The sequence below is a fragment of the Protomyctophum parallelum genome, assembly GCF_964188405.1.
Source record: "Protomyctophum parallelum genome assembly, chromosome: 17".
Classification (NCBI taxonomy): Eukaryota; Metazoa; Chordata; class Actinopteri; order Myctophiformes; family Myctophidae; genus Protomyctophum; species Protomyctophum parallelum.
In genome coordinates this window covers 45,941,138-45,962,214 of record NC_139719.1, presented here as the reverse complement: position 1 = coordinate 45,962,214, position 21,077 = coordinate 45,941,138, and the positions used below count along the sequence as shown (strand labels likewise).

Here is a 21,077-nt window from a genome sequence, read left to right as displayed (position 1 = left end):
GCTGTAGAATATATTTGCGAGATTCTTTATCACAAACGTAGGCTAAATACATGCATGTGAGACACATTAATTGTGTCCGAACATATGTTTTATTAACATTAATTAATTCCTGCCATGAAAAAAATATGTTATCTAACATTATTTCATTGAATTTGCGATAAATACATTAAAACTTCATTATGTAGGCCTATAGATAGTAATTTATTGGACTGCTGTTTCTGTTAACACCAAACGTCCGTATTGTGAGCAGAGCTTGTAGATCGGCTACTTTTGGTCTTTCTTTACCAAAAGTACCCGATCTACAAGCTCACAACACGGACGTCGCGTTGCTTATAGATCGGCTATTTTTTGCCTAAAAAATACGGGGAAGCAGCTTTTTGCTTCTACGGGCCGTCGGCATGGAACAAGCTCCCACTGTACCTTCGTCAGGCAGCCTCTGTAGTTTAACAAACTCCCACTGTACCTTCGTCAGGCAGCCTCTGTAGTTTAACAAACTCCCACTGTACCTTCGACAGGCAGCCTCTGTAGTTTAACAAACTCCCACTGTACCTTCGTCAGGCAGCCTCTGTAGTTTAACAAACTCCCACTGTACCTTCGACAGGCAGCCTCTGTAGACATTTTTAAAGCACAGCTCAAGACCCACTTCTACAACATTGCTTTTAATTGATCTTTTATTTTTTGTTATTCATGTCCTCACTGTATTGCATTACTGCTTGTTTTTTAATGTCGTTGCCTTGCTTTTCTTTTATTCTCCATTGTTCTGTAAAGCACTTTGAGCTGCATTTCATGTCATGAAAGGTGCTATACAAATAAAGTTTTATTATTATAGGGGTCATTTAATGAGATCTGTGCAGATTTGCAAAAAATCTGTTTCAGTCTTGGGATTTGTTTTGCTTTAAGCCCTGCAAATAGGCCTAAATGCCTGCAAACATATTTTCATTGACCCATTTTGGGCGGGAACCCCTTTTGGTGTTAGCATTATGTTATGCTTTAGCTATTGAAAAATAGCAGATCTACAAGCTCATAGCGCGGCACCGAGTGGCGCTGCAGTGTTCACTATCTGAAACCCAAAACCCAAGATGTTTTCTCTCTGCTTGTAGAACGAGACATAATGATTAAGAACGTTTAACAGTGACTTTTTCATTCATAATAATGATAATTGTATAATCTTTGTTATGATTCCAGAAGTGTCCACCACAGAGCAGAGTCTCCAACTCCCAGCCTTCTGTCTGTGAAGAGTGACCGGTCTAGAGGAAATCCTCCTTGCTTCAGTAACGAACCTGGACCTCCTGACTCACAGTATGTCAACCCTCCTATAAATACATACAACACAATACATGTATGTATGGTTGTCTCTGCCAGGCTGAATGGTCCAGTCCATGTTTTACACCCTGTCTCTGCCAGGCTGAATGGTCCAGTCCATGTTTTACACCCTGTCTCTGCCAGGCTGAATGGTCCAGTCCATGTTTTACACCCTGTCTCTGCCAGGCTGGATGGTCCAGTCCATGTTTTACACCCTGGCTGCGTTCAAATTCATTCCCTATGCCCCATATAGTGCACTACTTTGGGGTTCCGCCATTTTGTTATAGTGTCCGAATATGTAGTGAGCATTTTAGCACCCTAATGTAGTGGACTGAAGTATCCCACAATGCACCGGGAATTGTAGGGACCATCCGATGGTCACTACAAAAACACAGCGAAGCAAATCTGCCCCATAATGCATTGCGCAAGCTCGCTCTTGAGCGCACATGCACGCACTGACCATATAACATTGCAATGACAATATAACCTTATATACACATTTCAAAAGGCTTTCATTATACTATTAATATTTTTCTAATAAGGTTTGTCCGTTTTGGATATTAATTATTAAAGCACAGGGCCTCACATTTCTCCCAGGCAGCTCTGATTGCACTTATAGTCTGTTGCTCAAAAAGCGTCCGCTTTGCGTGCACAGCGGGCACGGTGGCACAGTTGGTAGTGCTGTCGCCTCACAGCTAGAAGGTCCTGGGTTCGATTCCCGCTCGGGGCGCTGTGGGTGCTGGCGGCGTGTTTCCTCCTCCGCGTCATCAGTGCCCATACACGAAGGCGGGGTTGGCGAAAGGGCCTTTCTGTGTGGAGTTTGCATGTTCTCCCCGTGTCCCCTAGGGTAGGTACCATCACATGTTCTCCCCGTGTCCCCTAGGGTAGGTACCCTCACATGTTCTCCCTGTGTCCCCTATAGGGTAGGTACCCTCACATGTTCTCCCTGTGTCCCCTAGGGTAGGTACCCTCACATGTTCTCCCCGTGTCCCCTATAGGGTAGGTACCCTCACATGTTCTCCCCGTGTCCCCTATAGGGTAGATACCCTCACATGTTCTCCCTGTGTCCCCTAGGGTAGGTACCCTCACATGTTCTCCCCGTGTCCCCTAGGGTAGGTACCCTCACATGTTCTCCCTGTGTCCCCTAGGGTAGGTACCCTCACATGTTCTCCCCGTGTCCCCTAGGGTAGGTACCCTCACATGTTCTCCCTGTGTCCCCTAGGGTAGGTACCCTCACATGTTCTCCCCGTGTCCCCTAGGGTAGGTACCCTCACATGTTCTCCCCGTGTCCCCTAGGGTAGGTACCCTCACATGTTCTCCCCGTGTCCCCTAGGGTAGGTACCCTCACATGTTCTCCCCGTGTCCCCTAGGGTAGGTACCCTCACATGTTCTCCCCGTGTCCCCTAGGGTAGGTACCCTCACATGTTCTCCCCGTGTCCCCTAGGGTAGGTACCCTCACATGTTCTCCCTGTGTCCCCTAGGGTAGGTACCCTCACATGTTCTCCCCGTGTCCCTATAGGGTATGTACCCTCACATGTTCTCCCCGTGTCCCCTAGGGTAGGTACCCTCACATGTTCTCCCTGTGTCCCCTAGGGTAGGTACCCTCACATGTTCTCCCCGTGTCCCTATAGGGTATGTACCCTCACATGTTCTCCCCGTGTCCCCTAGGGTAGGTACCCTCACATGTTCTCCCCGTGTCCCCTAGGGTAGGTACCCTCACATGTTCTCCCCGTGTCCCCTAGGGTAGGTACCCTCACATGTTCTCCCCGTGTCCCCTAGGGTAGGTACCCTCACATGTTCTCCCCGTGTCCCCTATAGGGTAGGTACCCTCACAAAAAACATGCAGTAATCCTGGTCTCTAAACTGCCGCCCCTTGGCCAGCCGGGACGCCTGATGGAGGGGAAAGGAACTGGTTGGAATAACGTGTTCCTTCCACGCGCTACGTCCAACCAGGGAAACTCCCCCCTGTCAGGTGGAAAGGAGCAACTTGGACACTCAAGCATGAAGGAAGCATGAGTTCAAGTCCGTTGCTCTCCCTAGGTTGGTGGAGGGTGTGTAGAGCCCAGGATTACATCACAGGATGATTGACACAGGGGTGAAAAATGGGTTACAAAATCGTGGGGCAAAAAATATAAATAAATAAATAAAATAAAAGCGTCCGCTTTGCGTGCGCCTCGCAGAAAGCTCTGCTGCGCTGTCATAAAGCATCCATTAAATGACGCTTTATTTCACTTACTTTTATGGCAAGAGAAGCAACATGCCGTTCCTTTACACTTGACAGCGTGTGCCGTTTTGATTGGCAAAACGTATATATATATATATATATATGCATTATTTAGCCTTTATAAATATATATTTGCCTTATTTAGCCTATTTGTTTTAGTTTTTAGTTTAGTTCCATAGAACCTAGAGCCAGCTGGGATGCCTACATGTGTCAGGCTTGATTTGTTGCGCTTAACCCATTCTGACCTGAGATCAGATTCATACGAGGTGGTGTTTTTTAACATAACTTAATAAGAGTTCATGTTATGGTCGGGTGGTGTTTTTTAACATAACTTAATAAGAGTTCATGTTATGGTCGGGTGGTGTTTTTTAACATAACTTAAGAGTTCATGTTATGGTCGGGTGGTGTTTTTTAACATAACTTAAGAGTTCATGTTATGGTCGGGTGGTGTTTTTTAACATAACTTAAGAGTTCATGTTATGGTCGGGTGGTGTTTTTTAACATAACTTAAGAGTTCATGTTATGGTCGGGTGGTGTTTTTTAACATAACTTAATAAGAGTTCATGTTATGGTCGGGTGGTGTTTTTTCCACGAAGCCTCTGACTTTATATACGTTATAAATGTTACACGAGAGAAGAGAGAAGCAACATGCCGTCCGTCGTGTGCTGTGCAGCTTTGGATTATATTCCTTTATTTGATGGAGAGGTAATGCATGCCTGTGTCAGGCACTGTTGATTTGATTTCTGACGTGTCAGGCTTGAAGAGTTCATTCATGTTACCGTTCGTTTACAATTGACAGAGGAGTTTGGATTATATATATTTTTTATTTGATTGAGAGGTAATTGAGAGGTGCCGTTTAATAATTGTTAAATAAAAGACCAATCCAATATGCTCCTCTCTACTATTTGTATCTTCTGCAGCTTTTTTATTTTAAGCCCAATTCATTGTGCTTCACTGCTCGCCTCGCAACCTCCCCCCCCAATGGCAATATTTAATCCGCACAGCGTGTTCGTGCAAAGTTGCAAACTCTTAATAAAGTGCTATTCAATCAAACAATCGGCGCCAGCGGGAGGCCATTATTGGTAGCCTAATCTTCCTCCAGTGGGAGGCCATTATTGGTAGCCTAATCTTCCATGGTCCATGGGCACGGATCGAGTTATTTACTCATACTCAACTCTTCACTGTTCAACAGCTAATAAATCAAACTATTAATATTAATCCAACCATGGAGGTTTACATGTTGTCATGGAGGAGGAGGAGGAGGATCACATCCGCCGTGGGGGAGTTCAACCGAGGCTAACGCCGTCCTCCTCTCTTCAGTGGTTCAACCGAGGCTAACGCCGTCCTCCTCTCTTCAGTGGTTCAACCGAGGCTAACGCCGTCCTCCTCTCTTCACTGGTTCAACCGAGGCTAACGCCGTCCTCCTCTCTTCAGTGGTTCAACCGAGGCTAACGCCGTCCTCCTCTCTTCACTGGTTCTTCCAGCTGCGCCCCATATGTAACCTCAGTCCCTACGCTCATTCTGGAGCTCCTGACCTACAGAATGAGCGTAGGGACTGAGGTTCACATGGGGCTACGTTCGCTGCTGCTTGCAGAGCGTTGCAAGTTTGCAACAACAAGCGGTGCTGCTGCTTGCAGACAGAGCATTGTCACGCTGCACCACCTTAATATATAGGCTACTCTAAAGTGCACCATGCGTCCTGGTTAACCAGGAAACACACAGAGACGTTTTTATTCATATTTACACTTTATTTTCTATACATCAACCCGTCGGGTTTCGGTCGGGTATCCCAGCTCTATCATACAACACAAATGTTGTGTCAAACCATGTGACTTCCATTGGAAATGCATTGTGAGCTTTGCATCAGTCAATAAGTCTCATGCATCAGTCAATAAGTCTCATGCATCAGCTATACATCAATCTGTTGTGAAGGTGTGAGTCAGGCCTACTGTACACACACGCACACACACACACACACACGCGCGCACACACACACACACACACTCCCTGGATGCGAGAGGTTCAGCTCAAAATCATGAAAAACGCTAAAATGAAATATAATGGCAAATGGAAATGTTTTCACACTCAACTTTTACAATCTCTAATAACCTAAAACATGAACCTTGGTCAAATAATAATAATAATAAATAAAACGGCAACATTGTCTTATAGTTTTAACCCAAGAGATGTTGTGTTCTCTTCTACTTGTATAATGAGACCTAATGATAAAGGACCAGGGGCGGAGCTAACGGGGGTGTAGGGGGGGTGGTCACACCCCGGCCCGGACCTCCTGAGGGCCCGGGCTGTCAGCTGACCGATTGACGATTTTTTACACAGTCACTCACGACTGATAAAACCAGCGGGCCCCCGCGAATCCCGCAATTAACCAGATACAGAGCTTATATAGCCTATATAATAGCCTACACTTTAGCAAAATATCATGTCTGATGAGAATGTACTGCGCTGGACTGTACAAGCACCGTGGAGTCTGTCTCAAGCCCACCACACACCGGCTGCGTCCGCCGCGCGGCGCGGACACAGCCGCCTCCATTATTTTCAATGAACCTAACGCACACCGGCTCCGTCCGCCGCGTCGCGCCGCGGCGCCTGGCGCGCCGATAGAACCCAGTTCTATTTTCCAGGCGGCGCCGCGCCGCAGACGGTCGCAGACGGTGTGTGTCGGGCTTCACACTCTCTCCAACAGACATCCTCACTTCTCAGCCACGCTCCAAAAGTGCAGCACCTGTCACTCATTAGTAGGCTAATCACTCTGTGAGGATTTAGGAGTGCATAGGCTATGTGTGGATAACTTCCTTTTCTCCACAACGGACTGTTTAGATTCTAAACCCCTTCTTGTTTCTTTTCCCACTTTTCCCTCAGCTCTCTCTACGTCTCTCTCTCTCTCTCTCTCTCTCTCTCTCTCTCTCGTGTGTGCACTGCTGCGCAATGTCACAGACACAGGCGCGATCAATAATATATAGCATAAATAATAGGCAAAATATAGCACTTTCCCTCTATCTGTGACTGTGATCAGCTCCTCACACACAACTCCTCTCTCGACTCTCGTTCATGCACGCCTGCTCAAATTAGCAGCAACGTAAATGTATTTTTTTTTCGTCGGGGGGGGGGGGGGTGCTGCTGTTGAGAGTCAGGTTCGGTGAGGCCCGGTCGTGCCGTCTCACACCCCGGCCCGGGCAAATGTTGTTCCGCCACTGTAAAGGACGTTTAATAAAAGGTATCTATATGTATATATTCTATATAAAAAATAAATACACCTAAATAATCATGAATGGTTGCAGCTTTGCTTTTCAAGCAACCATTTTTTTCAGATTGTATTTAAAAGAGGGAAATGTAGGACAGTCCCTTATACGCAGAGGAAGGCCATTCCATGATGCTACACAATCCCTTATATACGCAGAGGAAGGCCATTCCATGATGCTACACAGTCCCTTATACGCAGAGGAAGGCCATTCCATGATGCTACACAGTCCCTTATACGCAGAGGAAGGCCATTCCATGATGCTACACAGTCCCTTATACGCAGAGGAAGGCCATTCCATGCTACACAGTCCCTTATACGCAGAGGAAGGCCATTCTATGATGCTACACAGTCCCTTATACGCAGAGGAAGGCCATTCCATGATGCTACACAGTCCCTTATACGCAGAGGAAGGCCATTCCATGATGCTACACAGTCCCTTATACGCAGAGGAAGGCCATTCCATGCTACACAGTCCCTTATACGCAGAGGAAGTCCATTCCATGATGCTACACAGTCCCTTATACGCAGAGGAAGGCCATTCCATGATGCTACACAATCCCTTATATACGCAGAGGAAGGCCATTCCATGATGCTACACAGTCCCTTATACTCAGAGGAAGGCCATTCCATGATGCTAGACAGCCCCTTATACGCAGAGGAAGGCCATTCCATGATGCTACACAGTCCCTTATACGCAGAGGAAGGCCATTCCATGATGCTACACAGTCCCTTATACTCAGAGGAAGGCCATTCCATGATGCTACACAGTCCCTTATACTCAGAGGAAGGCCATTCCATGATGCTACACAATCCCTTATACTCAGAGGAAGGCCATTCCATGATGCTACACAGTCCCTTATACTCAGAGGAAGGCCATTCCATGATGCTACACAGTCCCTTATACACAGAGGAAGGCCATTCCATGATGCTACACAGTCCCTTATACGCAGAGGAAGGCCATTCCATGATGCTACACAGCCCCTTATACGCAGAGGAAGGCCATTCCATGATGCTACACAGTCCCTTATACGCAGAGGATAAGGCCATTCCATGATGCTACACAGTCCCTTATACGCAGAGGAAGGCCATTCCATGCTACACAGTCCCTTATACGCAGAGGAAGGCCATTCCATGATGCTACACAGCCCTGTACTGAGAGGACATTTTGGCCCAATGTTGTTTGCCGGTGCGGCACTTCACAGTCTCCTCGAGTTGTTGCTCTGGTACTGATTCCCCTATCGGGCTTTCGTTTAATGAATTCACTTAGGGGGGGGGGGGGGGGGGCACAGACCATGTAGTTGTAGGGTCTTGTATATGACCCCAACCTGTTAAAGTTATCAAAGCTAAAAGAAATTGAGCCTCTGGAGGATGTTACAATGATGATATGAGCGGGGCTTCCTGTCAAACACCTTGAGCGCACTGTTGTAGAGCCTATGGGTTTGAGAGTAGTCACACCTGTCCTATGGGTGTGAGAGTATAGTCACACCTGTCCTATGGGTTTGAGAGTAGTCACACCTGTCCTATGGGTGTGAGAGTATAGTCACACCTGTCCTATGGGTGTGAGAGTATAGTCACACCTGTCCTATGGGTGTGAGAGTATAGTCACACCTGTCCTTTGGGTGTGAGAGTAAAGTCACACCTGTCCTATGGGTGTGAGAGTATAGTCACACCTGTCCTATGGCTGTGAGAGTAGTCACACCTGTCCTTTGGGTGTGAGAGTATAGTCACACCTGTCCTTTGGGTGTGAGAGTATAGTCACACCTGTCCTTTGGGTGTGAGAGTATAGTCACACCTGTCCTTTGGGTGTGAGAGTATAGTCACACCTGTCCTTTGGGTGTGAGAGTAGTCACACCTGTCCTATGGGTTTAAGAGTATAGTCACACCTGTCCTATGGGTGTGAGAGTAAAGTCACACCTGTCCTATGGGTGTGAGAGTAGTCACACCTGTCCTATGGGTGTGAGAGTAAAGTCACACCTGTCCTATGGGTGTGAGAGTATAGTCACACCTGTCCTATGGGTCTGAGAGTAAAGTCACACCTGTGCAGGTTTGTGAAACGGTATTCAATGTGTGATAGGATCATGCAGTGAAGATGTCTTCATCTATATGTATATATTCTATTGTCTTCATCTATATGTATATATTCTATTGTCTTCATCTATATATATATATTCTATTGTCTTCATCTATATGTATATATTCTATTGTCTTCATCTATATGTATATATTCTATTGTCTTCATCTATATGTATATATTCTATTGTCTTCATCTATATGTATATATTCTATTGTCTTCATCTATATGTATATATTCTATTGTCTTCATCTATATGTATATATTCTATTGTCTTCATCTATATGTATATATTCTATTGTCTTCATCTATATGTATATATTCTATTGTCTTCGTCTATATGTATATATTCTATTGTCTTCGTCTATATGTATATATTCTATTGTCTTCATCTATATGTATATATTCTATTGTCTTCGTCTATATGTATATATTCTATTGTCTTCGTCTATATGTATATATTCTATTGTCTTCATCTATATGTATATATTCTATTGTCTTCATCTATATGTATATATTCTATTGTCTTCATCTATATGTATATATTCTATTGTCTTCATCTATATGTATATATTCTATTGTCTTCATCTATATGTATATATTCTATTGTCTTCGTCTATATGTATATATTCTATTGTCTTCATCTATATGTATATATTCTATTGTCTTCATCTATATGTATATATTCTATTGTCTTCATCTATATGTATATATTCTATTGTCTTCATCTATATGTATATATTCTATTGTCTTCATCTATATGTATATATTCTATTGTCTTCATCTATATGTATATATTCTATTGTCTTCATCTATATGTATATATTCTATTGTCTTCATCTATATGTATATATTCTATTGTCTTCATCTATATGTATATATTCTATTGTCTTCATCTATATGTATATATTCTATTGTCTTCATCTATATGTATATATTCTATTGTCTTCGTCTCCACAGAGAGACATTCAGAAACACACCTGGACAAAAGACATTCATTCGAACCACACCTGGACACAGTAAGACTGGACACATTTTACACCAACATTTTATTTCAATGAATGAAATGTTTAAATAGCAGCAGACTCATCAGATTAAATATACTCGTTGTATTCCTGTCTCATTGTCCAAATACAAATACTGATGATAAACACATGTATTGATTAACATGTATTAATTGTCTCCTCATATCAGAAGTCCGTCTGCCGGAGTATGTAAAGGTCTATAAGGTCACTTTGGACGGTCTTGATCATGTGGCATACGTCACTGAAGAGCCCTCCTCCCTCTTCGACATCTACACAGAACTCCACCTATCAGCGGGAGGGAGTGAAGGGGTTAATCAGCAACATGAGGTGTGGCAGCTTGAGACCGCCTCCAGCATGAAGACCATCTATGACGTCATAATCAAGTGCCGTGCCATCTTTAAGACCCTCCTCCCTGGCAGAGACACGCCCAGCGGCAGAGTTCTGACCATTGGCATCGCTGGCATCGGGAAGACATTCTCCGTGCGTAAGTTCGCTCTGGACTGGGCGAGAGGTTTGGAGAACCAAGACATCAATCTCCTGGTTCTCTTCGCATTCCGGGAGCTGAACTTGGTCCGAGATGAGCAGCACAGTCTTCTCTCACTGATCCATGTTTTCCATCCAACGTTAGAGAAGGTCACAGCAGAGCAGCTCGCTGCCTGGAAAGTTGGCTTCATCTTCGATGGTCTCGATGAAAGCAGGTTTCCGCTGAAATTCCAGAACATTGACGTCGATTCCGACGCCTTCGACAACAATGACGTCGTCTCTGATGTCACGGTGACATCATCGGTGGGCCTGCTGTTGACGAACCTCATCAAGAGGAATCTGCTCCCCTCGGCTCTCCTCTGGATAACCACCAGACCTGCAGCAGCCTATCAGATCCCTCCTGAATGCGTTGACATGGTGACAGAAATACGAGGGTTCACAGACCCCCAGAAGGAGGAGTTCTTCAGGAAGATGTTCAGTGATGATGAGGAGCTGGCCAGCACCACCATCTCACACGTGAAGACATCAAAGAGCATCCACATCATGTGTCACATCCCAGTCTTCTGTTGGATGACCGCTACCGTTGTGGAGGACCTGGTGAAGACAGGCAAGACAGGACAGCTGCCCAAGAGCCTGACCGGGATGTTCAGCCACTTCATATCGATCATGATAAAAAAGATGATGACGATGTATGGCGAGACTGACAGGGATCTTCTTCTGATGCTGTGCCAGCTGGCGTTTGAACATCTGAAGAAAGGCAGCATCATGTTCTACCAAGAAGACCTGGAAGAGTGTGGTCTCGATGTGAACCACGCCGCGCTGTACTCGGGAGTGTGCACAGAGATCTTCAAAGAAGAGACCGTTCGATCTCAGAGAAAGATCTACAGCTTTATTCATCTGAGCATCCAGGAGTTCCTGGCTGCAGTCTACCTGATGCACTGTTTCACACAGAAGAACATGAAGGTACTGAAGACATTCCTGGGAGATGATGTCAGTTCCTTGGAGGACTTCCTGCTGAGAGCCAGCGAAAAAGCCCTGAAGAGTAAGAACGGCCACCTGGACCTCTTTATCCGCTTCCTTCATGGCCTCTCGCTGGAGTCCAACCAGAGTCTGTTAGGAGGCCTGCTGGGTCACACAGAGAACAGTCCAGAGAGCATCCAGAGAGTCATCAACAACCTGAAGAAGATGAAAATGGAAGATCATAGTCTCTCTCCTGACAGATTCATCAACATCTTCCACTGTCTGATGGAGATGAACGACCTCTCAGTACATCAGGAGATCCAACAGTACCTGAAGTCAGCGGACAGATCAAAGACACAACTGTCTGAGAGCCAGTGTTCAGCTCTGGCGTTCATACTGCTGACGTCAGAGCAGGTTCTGGAGGAGTTTGACCTGCAACAATACAACACAACACCAACAGCATGGGGTGCGAAATTCAGACTACTCCCAGCTGTGAGGAACAGCAGAAAGGCTCGGTTAGTAGTCACGCACAGAGGCGTGTCAATATCTGACCAACTAGACGGTACATTTACATTACAGTTAAATTCCTTGAACATGAACTTGATCTAATCTGTCTGATTTTACAGACTTGTTGGCTGTCAACTCCGAAATGCAGAATATGAGATCGTGGCTTCAGCTCTCAGCTCTAATCCTTCACATCTGAGAGAATTGGACATCAGTTATAATGACATAACGGATCCAGCCATGGACCTGCTCACTGCTGCGTTGAAGAGTCCAAACTGTCATCTGGAGATACTGAGGTCACATTATTAGTTTGATTAGTTTATATATTATGTATTGTTTGATAATAATAACAATATGAGAGTGAATAAAGTTGACATCATGGTATCCCACACTGATTAGAATAATAATATGGTCAGAGTTTGTGTTGTCAAGTTCGCACTCTCACATCACAATGCTACGGTACAGTAACTACAATATGTGAACTAATGAGGTACAGTGATTACAGTATGTAGAGCCATGTTGACATGCACATTATTCCTGCCTGCCTTCTCTTTCCATCTCTTGGCGTCTTTACTCCAAAACTGTGATATTCAGTCCAGATATTTCATGTGTAATTACAGACTTGCTGGCTGTACCTTCACACAGACAGGATTTGAAGTTCTGCTCTCAGCTCTCAGCAGAAATCTTCTCCATCTGAAGGAATTGGACCTCAGTTTCATCTGCCTGCAGGAATCACAACTGCTCCAGCTCTCTGCGTTACTGAAGAGTCCACAGTGTGGACTGCAGATCCTGGGGTAAAGAATGAGTGTGCTCTCTGTGTGGATCTCTACGTGAACATCAACACAGCACTTTGTTAAATGTGTATTTCTCTGCAGGTTGTCAGGCTGTGGAGTCACAGAGGAAGGCTGTTCTTCTCTGGCTTCAGCTGTGACCTCCAACCCCTCCTCCCAGCTGAAACAGCTGGACTTGAACTTCAGCCACTTAGGAGACTCTGCTCTGAAGACGCTGTCTACTGCCCTGGAGACTGTCAAGTGAGTAGACTATAGATTGATTGATCGATTGAAATATTTATTAACAGTTTGTAGAATTACAGTACATTGCAAGCACAAACTCAATACAAAGACTGTTAACTGAGTGGACGACCCAATTAAGCATTACACTTGTTTACAACAATACATTGTTCAATTCATCAAAACATTTAGAGACATACAAATAGACACTTCTATGTAGTTAAAGAACAGAACAGGAATTCATCATATAGGAAGCAAAAAGGGAAAAGATACATATACAGTGAGGGGAAAAGGGGGGAATAGGACTGTGTCCATGTTGGTCAGTAGACTATAGGACTGTGTCCATGTTGGTCAGTAGACTATAGGACTGTGTCTGTTGGTCAGTAGACTATAGGACTGTGTCCATGTTGGTCAGTAGACTATATGACTGTGTCCATGTTGGTCAGTAGACTATATGACTGTGTCCATGTTGGTCAGTAGACTATATGACTGTGTCCATGTTGGTCAGTAGACTATAGGACTGTCTGTTGGTCAGTAGACTATAGGACTGTCTGTTGGTCAGTAGACTATAGGACTGTCTGTTGGTCAGTAGATTATAGGACTGTGTCCATGTTGGTCAGTAGACTATATGACTATGTCCATGTTGGTCAGTAGACTATAGGACTGTGTCCATGTTGGTCAGTAGACTATATGACTGTGTCCATGTTGGTCAGTAGACTATAGGACTGTGTCCATGTTGGTCAGTAGACTATAGGACTGTGTCCATGTTGGTCAGTAGACTATAGGACTGTGTCCATGTTGGTCAGTAGACTATAGGACTGTCTGTTGGTCAGTAGACTATAGGACTGTGTCCATGTTGGTCAGTAGACTATAGGACTGTGTCTGTTGGTCAGTAGACTATAGGACTGTGTCCATGTTGGTCAGTAGACTATAGGACTGTGTCTGTTGGTCAGTAGACTATAGGACTGTGTCCATGTTGGTCAGTAGACTATATGACTGTGTCCATGTTGGTCAGTAGATTATAGGACTGTGTCCATGTTGGTCAGTAGACTATAGGACTGTGTCCATGTTGGTCAGTAGACTATAGGACTGTGTCCATGTTGGTCAGTAGACTATAGGACTGTCTGTTGGTCAGTAGACTATAGGACTGTGTCCATGTTGGTCAGTAGACTATAGGACTGTGTCTGTTGGTCAGTAGACTATAGGACTGTGTCCATGTTGGTCAGTAGACTATAGGACTGTGTCTGTTGGTCAGTAGACTATAGGACTGTGTCCATGTTGGTCAGTAGACTATATGACTGTGTCCATGTTGGTCAGTAGACTATATGACTGTGTCCATGTTGGTCAGTAGACTATAGGACTGTCTGTTGGTCAGTAGATTATAGGACTGTGTCCATGTTGGTCAGTAGACTATATGACTGTGTCCATGTTGGTCAGTAGACTATAGGACTGTGTCTGTTGGTCAGTAGACTATAGGACTGTGTCTGTTGGTCAGTAGACTATAGGACTGTGTCTGTTGGTCAGTAGACTGTAGGACTGTGTCCATGTTGGTCAGTAGACTATATGACTGTGTCCATGTTGGTCAGTAGATTATAGGACTGTGTCTGTTGGTCAGTAGACTATATGACTGTGTCCATGTTGGTCAGTAGACTATAGGACTGTCTGTTGGTCAGTAGACTATAGGACTGTGTCTGTTGGTCAGTAGACTATATGACTGTGTCCATGTTGGTCAGTAGACTATATGACTGTCCATGTTGGTCAGTAGACTATATGACTGTGTCTGTTGGTCAGTAGACTATAGGACTGTGTCCATGTTGGTCAGTAGATTATAGGACTGTGTCCATGTGTAGAATGTTTAACTCTATGTAAAGGTGTGAACACATTCACGTGTGTGTGTGTGAATGGGTGACATTCACAGACAGAGTCTGTGGGAGAATGATGACAAAATGTGTTTAGTAAATATTTGGTGGGACTAAAACAGGCCGATGTGAGACATTAAGCAGCAGGTTTTCACTTGATTCATTGTTGTTCTACTTCCTACAGTATGAATCATGGAGGAGAACACTGGACTAAACCTCAAGTCCTTACAACACGTGAGTCTGTCTGTATGTCTGTTTGTTTAACCCAATTAAGACCTGGAAAACATCTGTGTCACCAATTAGTTTCAACCACTTATTACATTATTTAAAAAAACTGTCAGATCTACAAGCTCATAGCGTGCACAGAGTATATTTTTTTAGACATGACAATGTGTGCAAATCTTTGAATATATATTCTTTAATGTGTACTGTGTTGTTTTCTCATCAGATTTCCAGCGTCTCACTCTGGACACAAACACAGCACACTGTGAACTCACTCTGTCTGAGAACAACAGGAAGGTGACACGTCAGGATGATCAGGATCATTCATATCCTGATCATCCTGACAGGTTTGATGGAACGCCTCAGGTTCTGAGTTCAGAGAGTCTAGGCAAGCGCTGCTACAGTGAGGTACAGTTCAGTGGAGGGGTTAGGATAGGAGTGACTGACGGAGACATCGGTAGGAAAGGAACGGGTCAGGACTGTATCCTTGGATGGAATGAACATTCCTGGAGTCTGAGCTGTAGAGATGGTCAGCATGGTAACTATTACTATGTCCTACACAATAGTAAGGAGACTTTCCTTCCTATCCGTCCCTCTGGCTCCAACAGAGTAGCCATGTATCTGGACCGTCCCGCTGGGACTCTGTCCTTCTACAGAGTGTTAGAGGACACTCTGACTCACCTGTTCACCTTCCAGAGCACATTCACTGAGCCTCTCTATGCTGGGTTTAGGATTTACCCTGGCTCCTCTGTGTCTCTGTGTGAGGAAAGACAGGCTGTGAGGAGAGACAGACAGGCTGTGAGGACAGACAGGCAGGCTGTGAGGACAGACAGGCAGGCTGTGAGGACAGACAGACAGGCTGGGAGGAGAGACAGGCTGTCCTCACAGCCAGACAGCTTGTGAGGACAGACAGGCTGTGAGTACAGACAGGCTGGCTGTGAGGACAGACAGACAGGCTGTGAGGACGGACAGACAGGCTGTGAGGACAGACAGACAGGCTGTGAGGACAGACAGACAGGCTGTGAGGACAGACAGACAGGCTGTGAGGACAGACAGGCTGGTTGTGAGGACAGACAGACAGGCTGTGAGGACAGACAGGCTGCCCCCCCCCCCTTCACAATAGACTGTTACTTCAATGAGAAGCCTGTTATATCTACACACTCAATACTGTGTCTCCTCATGACATCACAAGGACAATACTGTGTCTCCTCATGACATCACAAGGACAATACTGTGTCTCCTCATGACATCACAAGGACAATACTATGTCTCATTTGATGTCAAACCATTTATTTAACTGACTTCCTGCATCTTTTATTATTTGTAATCCTGATATTGTGTATATTAGCTTCACTCTTTATGCCTTTGATCTGTGCTGATATTTCTGTACATTAGATTATGGTATTTTTATGGTTGTCATTTATTTGTAGGCTTTGAGTTGGGTCTTTGCCGTTAATTATTAATTTTTCTGCACCATTGTTTCACCCCAGGCTCACTTTTATTCATTGTTTATAATACTGGCTTTTGTGGTGCCTTAATATTCAAATGATCTACCTCATGTCACGTGACTACTCTAATATATAAAAAAAAAAAAAATCCCATATCTGCTGGGCGAAGTACGACAATGTGCAAACACAGCAGCATGATTTGTGATCTGCTGTGATAGGGGAAGGGTATCAAATGGAACACAACCACCCTAAAGACTACAGACTACTTCCTAATAACGTCGTGCCTTCCTGCATAGAAACGGATTCATTGGATATTGTACATGTTGTTTTGATTGTATTGTTCCACACTTGTGTTTTCAAATGTAAATGTAAATGTTTTCTCAAGCCAATAAATGTAATTGAACATTTTGAAATAATTGCATTGACGCGTTTGAGTTAATGGAGTACAGCATTAGTCATGATGCATGATGTTTATTTAAAACACATTTAGACGTGTTTGAGTTAATGGAGTACAGCATTAGTCATGATGCATGATGTTTATTTAAAACACATTTAGACGTGTTTGAGTTAATGGAGTACAGCATTAGTCATGATGCATGATGTTTATTTAAAACACATTTAGACGTGTTTGAGTTAATGGAGTACAGCATTAGTCATGATGCATGATGTTTATTTAAAACACATTTAGACGTGTTTGAGTTAATGGAGTACAGCATTAGTCATGATGCATGATGTTTATTTAAAACACATTTAGACGTGTTTGAGTTAATGGAGTACAGCATTAGTCATGATGCATGATGTTTATTTAAAACACATTTAGACGTGTTTGAGTTAATGGAGTACAGCATTAGTCATGATGCATGATGTTTATTTAAAACACATTTAGACGTGTTTGAGTTAATGGAGTACAGCATTAGTCATGATGCATGATGTTTATTTAAAACACATTTAGACGTGTTTGAGTTAATGGAGTACAGCATTAGTCATGATGCATGATGTTTATTTAAAACACATTTAGACGCGTTTGAGTTAATGGAGTACAGCATTAGTCATGATGCATGATGTTTATTTAAAACACATTTAGACGCGTTTGAGTTAATGGAGTACAGCATTAGTCATGATGCATGATGTTTATTTAAAAACACATTTAGACGTGTTTGAGTTAATGGAGTACAGCATTAGTCATGATGCATGATGTTTATTTAAAACACATTTAGACGTGTTTGAGTTAATGGAGTACAGCATTAGTCATGATGCATGATGTTTATTTAAAAACACATTTAGACGTGTTTGAGTTAATGGAGTACAGCATTAGTCATGATGCATGATGTTTATTTAAAAACACATTTAGACGTGTTTGAGTTAATGGAGTACAGCATTAGTCATGATGCATGATGTTTATTTAAAAACACATTTAGACGTGTTTGAGTTAATGGAGTACAGCATTAGTCATGATGTTTATTTATAAACACATTTAGACGTGTTTGAGTTAATGGAGTACAGCATTAGTCATGATGCATGATGTTTATTTAAAAACACATTTAGACGTGTTTGAGTTAATCGAGTACAGCATTAGTCATGATCAACTTCAACTTCAAAGAACTTTATTTTTCCTTTCGGAAACTTCTTTTGTGCAGTGGTAAAGACAACAGAAGTCACAGTACACACACACACACACACAGTTACTATAAAAGATCATAAAAACTACTTAAAGCATAATATATTAAAAATCTATTCTATAAGTACTAATAATTAAAAATCTAAATATTTACTGTATGCAACCTATATGCGTTCACTATAGTCCATCAGGTGGAAAGGTGTTAGGGATTCCAATGATGATGATGCATGATGTTTATTTAAAAACACATTTAGACGTGTTTGTAGAACTGTTTAAACACTGGAAAGACATGAGGGGATCTAGTCTAGATCTATGTGGATATACTATATCTGTTCCCGCTATTATGTGGACATAAACTGCGGGATCATGTCAATATGGCATGATGTGTTGGACACTGTTGAGGAGAAAGACACATTGATTGATTGATTGACAGTTTGCAGAATTACAGTACATTTCAAGTACGACACCATAAAGAATTACACTTGTTTACAAGAGGGTCCACCTTGTTCAATTCATCAAAACATTTAGAGACGTACGAATATACACTTCTATATAGTCAAAACAGGAAATCACCATAGAGGAGGTAAAAAGGGAAAAGAAACATATACAGTGAGAGGGTAAAATAAATGGTAAATGGTGCATTTATATAGCAGAAACATGCAAGGCACCAACCAGCACAACAGGAGCAATGTGGGGTTCAGTGTCTTTGCCCAAGGACACTTCTACATGTGGACAGGAGGAGGAGGAGCCGGGATTCGAACCGCCGACCCACGGATCATTGGACGACCTGCTCTACCTCCTGAGCCACAGTCACCCCAGGGGAAAGGGGGTGGTGGGGGGGGGGGGATTCATATTTTACGGGGGCCAGTTTCGAATTGCAGCCGTCCGTAGGTGCCCTTTGAGGACAGTAGGAGGAAGGAGTCAAGGGATTTGCATGTCTTTAGGGCGTTCCACATTTTGGTGGCATATAGGAGCAAAATTAGTCCCTTGTTTGTGCCGAATCTGGGTTGCACATCATGGTTTGTTGAACTCCCTCTGGTGTTGTGGGTGTGGACTTCGTTGACATTAAGGAGAGAGAGAGAGAGAGAGGACAGGCCAGTTCTGATGCGTCAGATTAACGCTGTAGTTAAAGTGTAGTTCTACAATGAGTCCACTAGGTGGGGGTCAATGACCACATTACATTTAAAAAAGATACATAATTATGGAAATACAAATCGACGTGTATTTTAAAGCAGTGTAACATAATATTCTTATTTATATATTGGTTTTTTTAAGGGTGGTTGTGTAAACATGTGTTTTTAGTCCCTGTGGGGTAGCCTTTAGGGGACTTTGTTTTTCTAGCTGTCAGACAGATTATATTATTATATATAAGGTTCACTACATCACCTAATCCACTGGGTCCCAAAGTGGGGTCCGGGGACCCCCAGGGGTCCTTGAGGGAGTTCCAGGGGGTCCCCAGCTAAATGATAGTTTGGAACCAAATGGACCCTTATGGGTCTGTAACTCTGAGAGTGTACAAATGGACCCTTATGGGTCTGTAACTCTGAGAGTGTACAAATGGAACCAAATGGACCCTTATGGGTCTGTAACTCTGAAAGTGTACAAATGGAACCAAATGGACCCCTTATGGGTCTGTGACTCTGAGAGTGTACAAATGGAACCAAATGGACCCTTATGGGTCTGTAACTCTGAGAGTGTACAAATGGAACCAAATGGACTGGTTCCATTTGTACACTATCAGAGTTAGATGAACATTGATTTTACAATATAAATTGGGGGTCCCAGAGATAGAAATGCCATTAAATGGGGGTCCGTAGCCTAACGCATGTCAAACTGGGGGTCCTTGAAATTAAACAGATTGAGAATCACAGCTAGATACATCACAATCTTCTCTTGCAGGGGGTCCCTGGCATATCTTTTTCAAATGGGGGTCCCTGGCATCTCTTTTTCAAATGGGGGTCCGTGGGATAATTAGTGTCGGTTTGGGGGTCCTTGGCATGAAAAGGTTTGGGAACCAGTGACCTAATCAACATGAGTTATTAGCGCCCCTCACTTCACACAGGTGTGATTTATAAAACAACCACAGTGTAGCAGACGCAGTTATTACTGTAGCAAAGCAACTCTGACAATAGTACAGTATTACTGCAGACAGACAGCTCCCATTTGGATAGACGCAGTTAGTACTGTAGCAAAGCAACTCTGACAATAGTAGGCCTACAGTATTACTGCAGACAGACAGCTACCATTTGGATAGACGCAGTTAGTACTGTAGCAAAGCAACTCTGACAATAGTACAGTATTAGTGCAGACAGACAGCTACCATTTGGATAGATGCACCAACGCAAAGCCAATAGCCAGGTGCCTTTAGATGGGGGTAGCTGAGCACAGTTTCATTAAAGAGGATATTTCCAGAGCTCTTAACCTGCCACTTATAGGTAAAGAAACGTTGAATATGTACAGTTTGTGTTTGGTTCCAAAACACCCCAGAGAATTACCTGCAGGAAAGTGAAGGCTCGTTTGAGAAATATTATAAGAACAATCAAAGCATTTTGATGTCCATTTATTGGAAACACCCAAGTTGAGCTCTTCTATGATTAAAGCGCCAAACGGAAAGATATAAGGAGGGACTTGGGAAGCAAAAGGAATGCCCATAGCAGATGTAGCATCATAGGGATGGATGCAGTGGAATTATAGGAGTCCTAATTGGCGGAGACCAATATTGGAAAATGGTCACAGGAAAAATGCAGAGACTGAATGAAGGACTAGTTGCACTGGAAAGTGTATTCGGATGGCTGGTGCAAGGAGAAGTCACCACGCTAAATATCATAACTGGTGCTAGGAGAAGTCACCACGCTAAATATCATAACTGGTGCTATAGGAGAAGTCACCACGCTAAATATCATAACTGGTGCTAGGAGAAGTCACCACGCTAAATATCATAACTGGTGCTAGGAGAAGTCACCACGCTAAATATCATAACTGGTGCTAGGAGAAGTCACCACGCTAAATATCATAACTGGTGCTAGGAGAAGTCACCACGCTAAATATCATAACTGGTGCTATAGGAGAAGTCACCACGCTAAATATCA

At 43.5% G+C, this 21,077-nt stretch overlaps 1 protein-coding gene across 4 annotated transcripts in view; it reads left to right on the top strand.

Annotated features, from left to right (window-relative positions):
* The window catches only part of LOC310874968 (uncharacterized protein), a 104,000-nt gene that overhangs the window by 50,197 nt on the left and 32,726 nt on the right, over positions 1–21,077 (top strand). For 2 of the 4 annotated variants that reach the window (XM_083787940.1, XM_083787939.1), the window contains exons 18-25: positions 1,186–1,299; positions 9,820–9,878; positions 10,054–11,842; positions 11,954–12,127; positions 12,452–12,625; positions 12,707–12,862; positions 14,885–14,934; positions 15,149–16,126. In XM_083787940.1, coding sequence (XP_083644066.1) covers positions 1,186–1,299; positions 9,820–9,878; positions 10,054–11,842; positions 11,954–12,127; positions 12,452–12,625; positions 12,707–12,862; positions 14,885–14,934; positions 15,149–15,825 — 3,193 coding nt within the window. In that variant the 3' untranslated portion in view covers positions 15,826–16,126. Of the gene's footprint in view, positions 1–1,185; positions 1,300–9,819; positions 9,879–10,053; positions 11,843–11,953; positions 12,128–12,451; positions 12,626–12,706; positions 12,863–14,884; positions 14,935–15,148; positions 16,155–21,077 lie in introns of those variants that run through there. The other 2 variants (XR_014570601.1, XM_083787941.1) reach the window with 2 other exon arrangements.